Raw genomic sequence first — 14,868 nt, 5'->3', positions numbered from 1 at the left:
ATTGTTAAAAATTCGTGACATTGTAAAAACCGTCCGAGCAAGTTTTTCAGATGTGCGGCTTTCTGTGAAGTCAGTACATCTCTACAGTTACGACACATAAAGGTGTACAATGTCTTTTTTCTTTGTAAAACAAACACAAAACAGCGCCAAAAAGTCACACATTTTTAGTTAAAATAGTGAAAACAAGTGCAATATTGTATTGCTTAATACCTCTTGTTATTTAAAGGCAATTAAACCATTTTGCCACAACTCATGATTCAGGACGGACACATACGTCTGGCCATATACTCAACTTATACAGACGACACGTCCAAAATCGGCAAAGTTGAAGTCGTACTGGTTAAAGATAAAACATTGTGTACAGCGGGCACAAATAAGAACACAATTGCACCAATTAAACTATTACATTCCGTGGGTGGTTATGTAACATGCAAATGTAAATACTGGGCGACGGTTGCTGCAATCACCTTGGTAATATCATCAATGGTGTTTTGGTCTAGGATCGATCCGTTGTCCCTAAGAGTGTGCCATTCAGTCGGAAAGGGAACAGAAATGAGATGCAGTATGGGTACACCTGCAAGTGAATTCCATAATTTCACGTTTTTGCAAATAAAAAACAGATACTTAGTGGATATGATACAAATGCATGAGAACATCCAGATGACTATACAGTAGCCTACGTTTCAACGAAATTTTTTCTTAGCCATTCCGAAAATTTCAAACTTACATAAAATCAACTGCAAACCATGTACAACATAATAAGTTTATTATTTTGTATCTCACAACAGGACCGTCTTTCTAAGAGTAACTCGACCAGTTTAACCACACTGCGTTTTTTCCTTTAAAGTACCGGTCAGGAACTTTTGCATGAAGCGGGCCCAAGACTAAGTCTAAGATCAGCCAGGTCGCAATGGGCCTAGATCAGTGGTTCTCAAACTTTTTTTTGTTGCGACGCCTCTGGAAAAGTTTTCTGGACTTGCGACGCACCAGCAAACAAAAGTTAATGAGGAAAATTATTATTAAAGACGTGTTTATTGATACAACAACAAAAAGCCACGAAACGGAACTATTCTGTGACGCCCTTGGAAAATTGAAACGACGCACAGTTTCAGAACTACTGGCCTAGATATATAATTTTTCATTTTTAATTCTATTTACATTACCGTCTACCGTGTTGTTAAATCTTCAGAATTTAGCGGAGCTGCATTCAAATTTCTCGTTTAACTAATTTTTGCTAACTATGTAAAAAATTGGACAAAATTGTGGTATATTTAATATTAAAACCCTTTGTGAGAATAGTCACTTGGGTTCACCAGTATGTTTGTCAGACAAAAACTAGCGATTGTAAAGAACAAATACATTTATCCACTAAAACGCACACAAAGCGCAGTAAACTAATTTGTTCCATCCTTAAAGTGAATTGTTCGAAAGTGAACACTTTTCTAAGAGGGCAGCGGGCCAGATATTTTGCTTGGCGGGCCATAGGTTACCGACGACTGCTTTAAAGCACTTGAAAAAAAACATTTTGTCAACATATGGTACAAATCGCAACACTTGTTGATAAAGTCCTGAAAGAATTATAGGTGTTTCACGTCACCCATGTGTTTATGCCAGCCCCTTATCCCTTACCTTTACGCTGAAAGGGAATATGATCGTCTTCCACAACGTGGCGCTTATCTATTTCCTGCGTGGGAAAGCGAGTTTGCCAGGATTTCAACAATTTCAAACTCTTCAGCCGATGTTCTATAAATCAATACAGTATAGGTTATATTAATACACAAATATACGAAACTATAGACTGTACGGAAATGGAGCTGCAGGTGCCAGAAAATACGTCTATTTGTGAAACATGAATCAGCTAGCATACCAACATATTGACTAATCACTAATATATTTGGATTTTTCACTGCTTCGCCGCTTAATAAAGTAAAGTATAATGGTACCAATAGTTATTTTCTTTTTGATATATGAGTAGCATTGGACGCGTAGTTTTCTTGCGTTCAACACGATATATTGGTATCGGCACTTTGTCACAACATTATATCTGCCTAGCCAAGGTTTATTGGATGTCAGTATATGTTTGGTTGAAACAGAATCTCTAAAACATTAAATAATTTGGATAAAATTCTGGGTTCGAAAACAAAATAAAAGTTTTAAATCCCGGAATTTCGAATTTAGGCGTACCTCTAGGACCCAAACTCCACCAATTGAAAACCATAGACGTTCTCTCAGTTTAAATAAGTATAGCTACAGAGATCCTATGAGTTTTTGGCAGATAGGCCACACGGATAAAATAATGAAAGAACGGCAATTAAAACACTAAAAAGGGGCTGTAAAAGGAAAAGGTAAAGCGGTTTTGGTATATACCGGATTATCACATCTCCTAAGTTTAGAAGTCGCATGTTTAACTGAAGTCATTTACCTATCTCTGAAGCACGCTTATACCACGGAGTTTCGGTAGCTAGGAAGTTCCGAAAAGTCGTGGTTGGGGTTCCGATCAAGTCGAGCAAAATCATCAAGTCCTGGAACAAGATTACTATTTAGCTTGTAACAGGACAAACAAATCATATTTAACGCGCATTTGTTTTTAGTGTAAAAGGTGATTTGATATGTAACGAACTTTGATAAAGACCATTTCTAAATATACACCGGTGCCAGCACTTGTGAAACTGTAAAAGCGTTGGAGAGACGTGATAAAACGACCACTGATTATGTAAAGGTAGTTTTGATCTCTTGAGAAATTCCCAACAAAAATATATCACACACAATTAACAAAACAATGGGCTCACACGGTCCGCAGCTACAATAACCCGCGAATAATTTGGATTAAAATTAAAATCAATACTTTGTATCTTAGGGGATAAACGACGTTTCCAATTATTATTCGCGTTTGGAAATGATCTCTTTGTTCCATTGATTTTTTACACAAAGGGATAGCGCAACGAATTGGATTAAGAATCGTCACTGATAAACGATTTTGTCATGTGGTAATGGAAATGGCCACTCTGTAATTTCGAGGTTATATTGGGTTGAGCTTATTTTGCTTGGTGGAACAGATAGTGACACAATTGCACTGAACAATCACCAAGCCGGAAATAGCACGTCGAAACGTTACGGATCGCAAAAAAGTGGATGGTACAATTGGTGGATTATGACTAACGCGCTGCATCTGCAGTAATGCACGTTATAACAATACGATTTCAATGAGACATAATATTACAATTTTGTATTAACTTACAATTTGATGAAGTTTCGTACGAACTCCATCAACTTTTGTTGTGTGCCATAAGTTCGCTAAGTGACGTGAGCCGTACAGCGAATCAGTAGCGGTCCATTCCTTGTAAGCTTCTTCCCCATCAAAGAAAATCAACTCCAACGTCAAACCATCGTTGATTTGCTCATTCTGCTTTGAATGTTTTGTTTAAAGTGCAAAATAATTACGCCATTGCATTTTAGGAACGAACGGTCGTTATCTATGCATACAATTGTAGTACAAATTGAAGATCCAGCTAAAAACTCTTCAGTGTTATTCTTAGTTCTGGTGTTACGATGATCACTAAATGACTCATAGCTTAGAGCTATGAAGGCCCGGGGGCTAGCAAATAACACTCTGGCACATTGACGTAAAACATGTTAAAAATATCTGTCCTAGAAAGTATAATTTAGTTAAAAATACTACTGAAGGTGTGTAATTAAAGAAACATTTATGTGTCACAACTCACAACTGTTATATAGAGAAAATTTGTACATTAAAAAAACGAATGTAGATTCTTTCTATTTTTGCCTAAGGCAAACTTAAGCGCGATGGAAATACTTTTTTACATAGCTAAAAATTTTCAAAAAAAGGTTTAAAGTAACAACCCAAACAAAACATACCATACAAATGCTGAGCATTTAACAAACAAACAAAAAATATTAAAATGATTATACTCATGCATTTTTGCAGACACTTAGAAACCCTAAAAAAACACTAAATGTAGGGCAGCATAAATTTAAAACCAAATTCAATTTCTGCTTATGCATTAATTATGAAGGCAAAATCACAATGACAGTTGCTTACATTACTGCTCGGGGTTGGAAGAAATGGTCTAAGAGCCGTTGCAATTTCAATTATCATGGCACAAGGGGCAGCAGAATCAGTTGCCCCGATAAATCCCTCTGGCTCAACCTGTCAAATCAATGATGCAAAACGTGATTGACAGAATAATCAATTATGGGATTGTCAGTCATATAAAGGTGAAAAATCAAAGCAAAAAAAATTAATATATACATAATCTTACTACTATTGCTGTAATTTTGACCATTAGTATTGGTTATATTTCCTGTATTTCAAATTAGCAACAACAAAAAATACATATTATTGATTTCTTATAGCAACAACAACAATACTTTAAAGCAGGAGTCACCAGACTTTTTTCACTGCAGGCCAGATAAGTTTAATAATGATTTTTTTTAGGTGCACCAAGATATGGTTTTTCTACAGTCTCATTTAAAATCTGGTGATGCGACTGTTAGATTGTATAATTAGTCTCATCTTATGAGCAGAGCTTGAATATTACGTCACAAGTAACAAAAGAAGGCAATTGTTTGCGCACAATTAACACTTGTAGTCTTGTTTGTGACGTAACAAACCGACTTTGAATCAATCCTGGGCGTTGTAATCCAATGAAACTAGGTAATATCAATTCTTGATATCGCGACAGGAAAAATTTCGTAAGGAGTAGTTTAATTTTTGAATGTTACATCGATGCAATTTGGCAAACTAAAAAATGTGGTCGCGGGCCAGGTGAAATGACCTCGACCGTAGTTTGGTGACCCCTGCTTTAAAGTAATAACAACCGGTATTCAATGTGCTTATAAATATAACAAAACAAAATGTATTGCTTTCTATAGTATAAATTATGATTACAAAATATGAGAAAATTACCTTTGAGTCATAGTGACAGGCAAGAACAAGTTTTCGGGTAGCATACTGGTCCCAGGTTGCAATAAGGTTTGTAAACTGTGTCTTCGGGTAAGGATTAGGAGGGTTGTCAAAGAACCGGTCAACTTGTAAAGTAAAGCCCAATTTTTGAAGTTCAACGAGTATATGCTGAAAAGCAAATTGTTTACTGAAATCATTCCACTAAACATTTTTTATGCTGCAATGATCCTTTTAATGGTATTTTTTGTAAAAAGGCAGTAGGCACTTAAGCTCTGGTTTTTAGTGCTATAATAAATATTTCATGTAACTATACTTACATGAGCAACCATTGAATGATTTCTTGACCCAGGTGTTCTGGGGATTAACATTGGTTGCATTGTCTGATTCAATCTTTCATAATCTACTTCTCGACATATTTGTTTCAATACAGATGAAGAAAAATATTTTGGTGGCCAACTTGTCTGTAAACAATATAAAGCAATGTACAAGCTGTGCATAACAAAATGTACTATTAGCTTACATCAGTCTCTAGGTGGTTTTAGTTTTATGGTTTGATGGTAAAAACAAATGCAGAATATCACAAACACAATTTGGTTGCTCTTTTTTGTCTGTTTGTTGCTGACTATGCATTTATGAAGCATAAAACTTGTTGCAAAAGTAAATGTTTTTTACAATGTAAGAATAAAAATGAGCCACCACAAATGAAAATGACAGAAAACTGGACAAGTTTAAGTAATATGGTTTAACAAATGATCTTACCTTTCTTTCATACCAAGGGATTTGAGTCGATTTGATAACCACGTCAGTGTTTTTTGTTTCAGTTGCTTGTGACAGCAAAACAAATGCAATCGCAAGGGATACCACAACACCTACAAAAAGCGGACAAACTTAATTGCTGAATGCTGATAGTATCTTATTTGCACTGTTTTGAACCACACATTTGTTTTTTTATTTTAATTAACCAAAACAAAAATTGAATTCCTTTTCAAATTTAAATGTATAAAGTCTGTTAAAGAGAAAAATGTGTTTAGTTTGTACAAAAACAGATAAAACCTGCAACAACTTGAATGGTAGGAATAAACTTACCAACTGCAATAAACAGTATCCTTGGAATTCGACGTTGTGCTTTGACAGGTTCCGAATCTAGACGCTGGTATTCAGGGATCCGGTTCCTGTGCTTTCTGTACCGTGACATGATATCCCAAAACCCTAAATTCATTTGTGCGTCTGTCATTTTTAATTACGCACAGGTTATCATGAACCAGAATTCAAACGAATATACATGTCACTGAAGAGCGTGCGGGCATTTTGTTGCTCGCCTGCTGAAAAACTGCATTTTTTTCTGTCTGAGCAAGAGCAACGGATGAGATTCTTTGATCGTGCGCAATGCGCTGCTCTTTTTTCGAAATTCGACGATTCCGTTGTAACCTCCACAGATTAGACGGAGTGCAATTTCTAAAACGCTTCTAAACCTTATCAAATTATTATATAGATTACTGTACTGAGTTATACGACTGCTTAGGTTTGTAAATGGCAACGTATGTTCATTTTTAAATCTTTTCTCATTGCGGACGTTTGGCATTTGACGGTGATTCCCCTCATAGCGTACATAATAACAAAACGTGGCGCAAAAACAACGGAAGGCAACTATTGTACAAGTGGAACAGAGGAACACTAAAAATGCTCAAAGTTATTAGCTAAAATATATTACATGTTGCTTTTCATCGAATTTTTAGGCAATATTTCCTGTACCTACTTTTTAATTCTATTTTTATAATGCAATAAGTACCCAAACTTTGTCTTGCAGTTTGCCTCGCCACTTATGTATACATATATATATATATTTTATAAATCTTGGCGGCACAAATCCGACACTTTGCTGATTCACAAACGTTAGGTGTAAAAAGTAAATATACGTGATTGAACTAATTACGTCATAGTCAGGACCAAAATCAGCTGTCCGTGTTAAAAAATCCTGTGCGATAGAAATAAATTATGTCATAGTAAATGTATTTTTGAAAGGTTTGCAGTAAAAGTGTGATAGCTTGTGCATTGCTGGGATGCTTGTGTTTTTATCGTGCTTTTAAATAGACTGTTTTTACACATGTTGATAATATTTTTCAAATTCTTTACACGGTAGCGGTAGGGATAAGTTGTGCCCTTAGCAGAACTCTAGCGTCTTGAGTTGCACCACCCACAAAACAAAATTCTAAAAATAACAAATGGCTTTTACAGCCTGGTCAGTTGTTAAGCAAGGTTGAAAAACACAAGCTTTTTGAACTTATACTAGAGTTTCAATTATGGCATATGGACATTCTTCGTCTGGTCATGTATCTTTAGATGGGGTTGAATTTAAATTGTCAGAAGTTTTCACATCCAAACCCCACCATTCTTATGCAACAGATTTTGATTTGAAAGATCCTGAGGTTTTGTTAGAAGATTTAGAGGTACACAATACACATATTTTTAGTTTGTCTTAGTTAAACTATAAATAATAAGAGTTGTTTGATCACTTTTTTTTGTACAGAAAAACATCATATCATTATAAATTTGTAGTGTTTTAATGTACGAGTGTTTTACAATGCTGTTTGATTTAGTGCTAAATTAAAACAGTTAACTTTTGTTAAATTGTATAAAGCTTCTGGAAATATGTACTTTTATATTCTATTTTATACTATAAAATGTTATTTTATTTTGTTTAGTATAACTTCCAGCTTGAAAACAAAATACTTGAGGAAATACGGCGAAAGCGTGAAGAGAAAGAAGAACAAAAGAGACTTAAAAATGAGCAGAAGAAACGCGAAAAGCAAGAACTGGAGGAAAAGCATAGACTATGTATGCTTGAGAAAGAAAAGGAAGAGGAATTAAAGAAAAAATTAAAGGAAGAGGAAACAGCTAAGGAGCAAAATATATCTAAAAGCAGAAAGTTGTCACCAAGCAATCCATTTTATAATGATCTGACTGAAAATGGTATATTGAAACCGCAGCCTGCTTCCCCTGACAAAGGTATGGAAAAAAATTAATATTATTTTGACTAAATAATTTTGAAATATTAGGCTTGAAGCACCAAGTATGGTTTCTTTCATACAAAAAGGCATGCCAAGGCTAAAAAGGCATGCCAAGGCTTTCGAAAAAACGGGAAATCTCAAAAAAACGGGTGTCGATTCTCGAGAAATAAATAAGAATTTCTCGAGAAAAATTACTTCACATATCATAAACAAAAAGTAAATGCGACACCTCTTATCATGTGTATTATTTGTTTCAACTCACCTCTAGAGCGGACTGGGCACATAACTTTCGTATTTTGCTTACGAAACAGCGATTTTTAATGTGCGTTGCCACTACATTTTCACCTTTCCTAGGCAGTAGTCACGCCTGGTTGCGTAAGATCTATAACAGGTGTTCAGTTTTTGCTAGTTTGCGAGCGAGTCACTACTTGCGATCGCTACTAGAAGCGAAAAAACATTCAATCGGAAATTTCTTTGTTTGTTTTTGTTACAAAATCGGCTTAAATCAAAATTTCGAGACTCTCGAGATTCTTGAGAAATGGATTTTTAATTTCTCGTTTCTCGAGAAACGAAAAAGTCGAGAAATAGAGGAACCCTACTGTCATACCAGAACACAGTGCTGGATTAACCTATAAGCAATATAAGCACATGCTTAGGGCATCAAGTAAAGAAGGGGCAACACAGAAATGGTTTCTAGGTAAATTATTGAATCTAACAAAAAACTACAACTATATATTATTTAAAATGTAATGAAAATGAATAAGTTCTGTTCATAAAGCGAGAAAATCAAATAAAATGACTCACAAAAGGGATTGATTGCGTGCTATATGACGTAACAACGTTGTGTTGTTCTGTTTGTTAAAACCTAAAACAGTCAAGACTCATGGGTGCCCAACCCATCGATCGCGATCGACTGGTCGATCTCGGACTTATATCAAGTCGACCGCGAGGGATTCAGAAAATTATTTAAAATGCTTCTTTTGTAATGCGTTTTTAGGGAATGTTGCCCTACATAGATGACTTTATTGTGAAAGTTATTCATTAGGATTTGTTGATATGTTCACACCACAAATACTCAGTCGACGCTTTACGTCGCAAAAGTCACAAAAGTGATAGTTACCTCACAAAAATAATAGTTACAGTAGTAATGGTTACTTTGTGCTGGTACTTTTTCTATTATCAAGATTAGCATCGGATGAATTATAAAAAAATAAGTTCAATGCAGTGTAAAAAGTCACACCCAAACCACGATAAAAAACGTAAAACAGGGCTAGGAAAATGCGAGTTTTCCTTTGGTAATACACACAGAGTCTTGCATTATCTTGTTAGTTTGTATCGGAATGGTAGATCCCGAGAGTTGGACTACCTCAAACGTCGATCTTGAGTCAAAAAGATTGGGCACCCCCGGTCAAGACAGAAAGGAAATGAATGCTTATAGTTAATAGCATGCTGTTTGAAAACATATTCGCGTATGTGGCAAACGTAAATTAAACACGACGCTAATACTAGTATGTTTTACAATTGGGCAACAGTGCTGAGACTGGGGAAGGCAGCAGCAAAATTAGGCGTTTTTAATTGAGTTTTGAAGTATTTCTGACATTCTGAAACAAATCTGCCAGTTTAATATCAGCTAAGCTTATAGTCTATTACCCTTGCTGTATATTATGTTAAAATCGAAATCTCGATGAAGAATTTTGTTTTTACGTTTATATTTCGAATTAAAAATGATGTAAGGGGCACCAAATTGTTTTAGTGCTTAGGGCAGTGGTGGCCAAACTACAGGCCCGCGGGCCGCATCCGGCCCCCAGTCCAGTTTCATCCGGCCCGCCAAACACCTTGCCTGGTTTTTTTCCAAGCACCATATTTACCACTGTGAATAAGCAGTTGGCTGCTACTAGCAGTAGCTTGTGGCAAGCGTTGTTATTTTTAGAATAAATGCCCGTGCAGCGTTATTTTTAGAACAGTCTGCCAACCATGACATATGACGTAACTACAATAATATATATTTTAATAAAGATGGCAACCAGTTACGACAAATTTTACGTAAATCTCATATAATCCGGCCCTCCAGTGGCAAGACAGTTGCAAATTTGGCCCTCTGGTAAAAAAGTTTGGCCACCCCTGGCTTAGGGCCTCTAATGGTTTTAATCCGGCCCTGCCAGAACAGCAGAGATTTTAAATATGGGTTTTTTAAAACCAAGTCTTTTTCAAGTCATAAAACAAAAATTAAACACACTAAAATATGTCACTGTTTCTAGAAACCAGTGTTTCATACCGGACAAAATATTTATATACCAGAATCAAATAGCAAAATAAAAAAACAAACATTTAAAATACTGGAACTGAATGAAATGTCGCTATGTCGCTGAAATGTTTTATGCCGGTATTTAATACTGGAAATTTGACATAAAAAAGAAAGTTCACGTCGAAGCCATAGCAATATATTAAAGCGATGTTGTTCTTGTGCCGTCTGCTGCATTTTAATTGGCAAATGTTATGCGGTGTAATAACGAATTGACATAATTGTTGTGTGTTGCAACTCTTTTTTGTTGGTTAGGAGTTGTAAGCACCACAAAGAGATATAACTTTGTTAAATACAAATACAAAAGAAATACTGTTGTAGATTTATTTTGGTCAAAGTAAAATGAACAAATTGGTACCAGAATAAAATAAATAAATAAATAAATAGCACAGAACAATAAACAATATTTTCTAGAACAGATCATGAGTTAACAACAATAAAAAATTAATCCTGTTGTTACAATTTTGTAAGGCGTGCCAGGACCAAAACAACCCTCCAATGTAAATATTTACGAATTTGAAACAGAAGCTCCAGACCCATTTAGTGATATGGAGTTAAAAACAATTGATGATATCCAAGAGCTAAAAGATGTTTTACAAATTGTGTCATCAAACAGTAAGTTATACAAACGCTGTGAATTAAAAAAAATTTTTTAATATATCCAATTTTCTGTTAAAATTAAACTACAAAAATAAAGGTCATAGTGCAATATTCTCTTAGTTTCAACACATAAATAATTATGCATTTAAGGTGGAAAACAAAGTCCAGAAGAAGTGGTGACATCTATTGGTGAAAATAACTCTGAAATAATTGCCCCAGTAAATGGTGTGCACAATGAGCCCCAGAACAGTGAACGTGCCAAGAAGTCAATTCTAATAGATCAACTAACTGATCTTCTGACTGACGATGCAGAGGCTGCAGATGGAGTTTCTCAACCAACGAAACCTATACCTGCAGCCAAACCAAGGAACAAAAAAGTCAAAAATATTCAACCTCAGTATTTTCCATCACAAAACCCCCCAGGATTTTTGCCTCCCATAACCTCTCCACCAGCAATGTCTGCTCGTGCTGCATCACCAAGACTTTCCCCCGCAAACAGTTCTTCATTTACTGACATATATGAAATAAATGCTGGTGGTCAACGACGAACTGACGTCAGCAGCAGCCAAACTGTTCCTGCAAACTCACAAACAAATGTTACTCAAAATGTTTATGAAAACATACCAAGTAACATACCACCAGTTAAACCAAGGGTGGTGGTACGGAAGCGAAACAACAATGAAGATAATAAATCCCCTACGCCTGAACTCAACCCTAATTCATATGGTGCTGTCAAATCCAAGGTACTAGCCAATAAGTCTGCATCAGAACGTGCAAAATTTGAGGATACCATCAACAAAGCACTGACAAGTTTGCCTCAACTGCCAAATAAAACTTATAAGCCACTACCAGTAAGTTATCCATCTAGTTTTGCATGGCCAGCCATTCTTTTGGGGCTTGCGCTAATTTGGTGGCAAAAATGGATGTTTAGTTTTTCTCTTTTTTTGCACTCTCTCTTATTTAGACAAGTTAGAATATCGTGCTGAAAACTGTAGACTTGTGCTTATAATGTTATGTTTATTGACAGCAGGATGTTACTGACCAACAAACACTCAGTGAGGTAGATTTGCATGATACTGTATTACACAAGCTACATGAAACTCATCCATATTTATCATAGATGCATGCTCATGTTGTTGTTGTTGTTTTTTTTGCTTCTATTCTATTCTATATATATATATATATGTTTGACCAGTTAATTCCATCAAAATGCATTTCACAAAGTTTTTTCAATAGTCCACCAACTGAACAACTGTTAATTTGACCATTATTTAGAAATGCTTTACTTTATGCTTGCAGAAGTTGAAGTTAGTGTTTTTAATGTGTCGTGTTGAGTATTTCTGTGGTAACATTATTTGTAGAACAACAATTTATATTTGTTTTTGCAGCAAATAAAACCAAAATCTCCACATCCCCAACCACTGGTAAGTGGTGAATTAATTATGAGTGAAAATGTGAATAGCGTTTATTAAGCTTGTAAAACACTAGATGTATGTTTTTAAAACTTCGGGAATGTGTTTCAGAGTCCTGGTTTACTGAGTGGATTAGGTCAAGATGAAAGGGATTTTGCCAAATCTCTTATCTCTATGGGTTTCAAGGAACAAGATGTGATAAGGACCATGCAGAAATATGGAACTGACCAAAAAGATGTAAGAGTAGATTTTGCTTTGAATTTGACTGAATATTGCCAGTGAATCAATATATTTCAAAGATCTTGTTTTGAGAATTATTTTGTGCATTAATAAATGCCATTATCAGTATTGATTGCGTTAGTTAAAAGGAAATGCCATATCTAACACAGCTCAATATTAAATACAAACGAGGAATTTACAATTTCCCTTACGCAGAATATTTGATGTAGCAGATGAACATGTCCGAGAGCAATATTTGTAAATACCCTTTACACCATTTTCAGTAATCCATACAGCATGGTTAATACCCCCATTAGACCACATTAACACATAACAGCTGTTTGTAAATGTAATGGGTGTTTCACTCATGTATTAATGTGGAATGTGTCCAAACTAGTTCTGGAAAGTGCAACGTGCATAAACTGCATTTAGTAAGCCTCTGCAAAATTAACTCTGGTATGTGTCACCAACAAATGATTCATTGGACATTTGTGTAGTGTAAAACTTTCATGTCTTTGAAGTCTCTACAATGTTTTTGTGAATCATATATGCGCCTCCATGTTATAGCTATATAGAGTAAGGCTGCTTAGGTTATGTCATTCTTTTGTGTCTTTTCGTGAAAAAGCAACAATACTTTTTAATTTGTCCTTATTTCTTTTAGGTCATAGAGCATTTAGTCATTCTCCAACGTTTGGTTGATCACCACTTTGAAATTAAAAATATTGAAGAAGCACTTGACATATTTAACGGAAATGAACAAGAGGTTTGTTGGGCTAAATATTTATATAGTACTGACTTGTGTATGTTATCCTAACTGGAAGTCATTTCCATGCTGACAAGAACTGATAAAACTGTTGTATGCACCAGTGTATAAAAATAAAAATTCTATCTAAATGTACAACATAAAATTTAACCAGTCATCGCTGTCCTTATGAATGCAAAAACTATATAGCGTGAACCAGGTTGACATGGAGGTTTACATATTATAACAGCAGATTACATGCAGACATACTAGCAAAGTTTGAAACAACATATGTTTTATGGATAATTCTTTATGACAGGTTTCTACTTTATACATCAATTTTACACTTGTTTGCAGGCCGTGAAATATTTGCAGTTGGAGAGACAATTCATCGACATGGGTTTCTCCACTGACAAGATTAAGGAGGCGTTGCTGCTGACAGACAGAAACCAGGAAAAAGCTTTAGGAATTTTAATGGGAGAAACATGACAAATATGATTAGTTTGTTTTTACCACCCTGTGTCAGTATTAGACAACCTGCTAATGATGTGTCAAATGCCAGAAAGTGGCAGGTATTATGTGGTACAGAGAAAAGAAGAAATATATATATATTTGTTGGCATTTGCCTTGATTTTGTATTTTTCTTTTGGATGTTTGAGGCAACCTACTTACACTTTCAAAAACAACCACAGGTCTTAACACATCAAAATTTTCAATATTGGTCTTATGTGTTGTTTTTGTGTGTTTTAGCTTGGGGAAAGATGTACACATCAAAGCTATACTACAAAATGTAGTTTGCTATTTAAATTTAATGATGAGATATACTTGTGAACTTAAGACTGATTTGTTGAAATTAAAAGCACAAAAACCTCTTAAGTAGGAGATTTAAGTACTGCTTTTAAAATAGGTTGAGATTAAATATGTTTAAATTATTAATTGGTCATTATGACAATGGTGTTTTGTTCCGCTTGTTTTACTGCTTTCTATCTTCAATTTTCTTCTTTTTTGTGTATATTTCTCTTTCCAAATACATCACTTTAAAATCCAAAACTGCCATGTCAAAAATGAAACCCACATGGCCAGGGTTTTTTTAAGGTTTGGTTTGGGTGACCGCTAAGTAGTTTTAAGAGACCGCAAGTGTTTCATTTAAATACCAAAAAATAGCCATATTTGCTTAAACGAAATTTTGGGAAACCGCTGGAGAAATTTGGGGGACCGTTTCGGTCCCCCAAAACACCTTAAAAAAAACACTGTATATGTAAAAATATCCCAAACTGTGTTCACTTGCAACGATGCTATACCGAATACACTGGATCAATTTCACAGAACATTTACATCAAATTCGAGGTCTCGGTTGTATATTCATGAACATCGACTGTTTGTCTTTCCTGCTCTTTACATTTGTTGATAAGCTTGTTCGGTACCAGCTTCCCGCATATGCATTTCTTTGAAACACGTTTTTTACGCATTTCGCAAATCAAAAATACACTTGCTATGAACTCTCATGCATTTGACCAGCTTCATGTTTTTTCTTGTTGTTATCGTTACAAGCTTGAGTAAAAGGGCTTAAAACTAATAAGTAATTAAAACTAACAGGAATTAGAAAATCATAATAGAAAAAAAGCTAACGCAGGCGAAAGCTAAAACATAAAAAACATTAT

General features: G+C 35.1%; 2 protein-coding genes across 6 annotated transcripts; one reads left to right on the top strand and one right to left on the bottom strand.

Moving 5' to 3' along the window:
* Positions 1-97: 97 nt before the first annotated feature.
* LOC145208977 (glutaminyl-peptide cyclotransferase-like) lies at positions 98-6,373 on the bottom strand. 2 transcript variants are annotated; one of them, XM_080079227.1, is made up of 9 exons: positions 6,011-6,373; positions 5,684-5,793; positions 5,242-5,385; positions 4,928-5,092; positions 4,061-4,168; positions 3,239-3,403; positions 2,423-2,522; positions 1,630-1,743; positions 98-574 (listed from the first exon to the last, which is right to left on the bottom strand). In XM_080079227.1, exons 1-9 carry the CDS (start codon positions 6,156-6,158, stop codon positions 420-422), a joined length of 1,209 nt encoding a protein of 402 aa, XP_079935353.1. In that variant the 5' UTR covers positions 6,159-6,373; the 3' UTR covers positions 98-419. The 2 variants fall into 2 exon arrangements, with proteins under 2 accessions (XP_079935353.1, XP_079935351.1); XM_080079225.1 differs by having other exon boundaries at positions 3,239-3,406; positions 6,011-6,361.
* Positions 6,374-7,039: 666 nt separating this feature from the next.
* On the top strand, positions 7,040-14,712 carry LOC145208975 (ubiquitin-associated protein 1-like). Of its 4 annotated transcripts, none has more exons than XM_080079224.1 (9): positions 7,040-7,371; positions 7,627-7,930; positions 10,760-10,849; positions 10,985-11,685; positions 11,862-11,894; positions 12,223-12,258; positions 12,358-12,483; positions 13,127-13,228; positions 13,565-14,712. In XM_080079224.1, exons 1-9 carry the CDS (start codon positions 7,225-7,227, stop codon positions 13,694-13,696), a joined length of 1,671 nt encoding a protein of 556 aa, XP_079935350.1. In that variant the 5' UTR covers positions 7,040-7,224; the 3' UTR covers positions 13,697-14,712. The 4 variants fall into 4 exon arrangements, with proteins under 4 accessions (XP_079935350.1, XP_079935348.1, XP_079935347.1 ...); XM_080079222.1 differs by having other exon boundaries at positions 7,041-7,371; positions 10,706-10,849; positions 11,865-11,894; XM_080079221.1 differs by having other exon boundaries at positions 7,042-7,371; positions 10,706-10,849.
* Positions 14,713-14,868: the final 156 nt, after the last annotated feature.

Source organism: Phallusia mammillata, chromosome 1 (genome assembly GCF_965637545.1).
Source record: "Phallusia mammillata chromosome 1, kaPhaMamm4.hap1.1, whole genome shotgun sequence".
NCBI lineage: Eukaryota > Metazoa > Chordata > Ascidiacea > Phlebobranchia > Ascidiidae > Phallusia > Phallusia mammillata.
The sequence above is the reverse complement of the archived record's forward strand: the minus strand, read 5'-3'. Positions and strand labels throughout refer to the sequence as shown.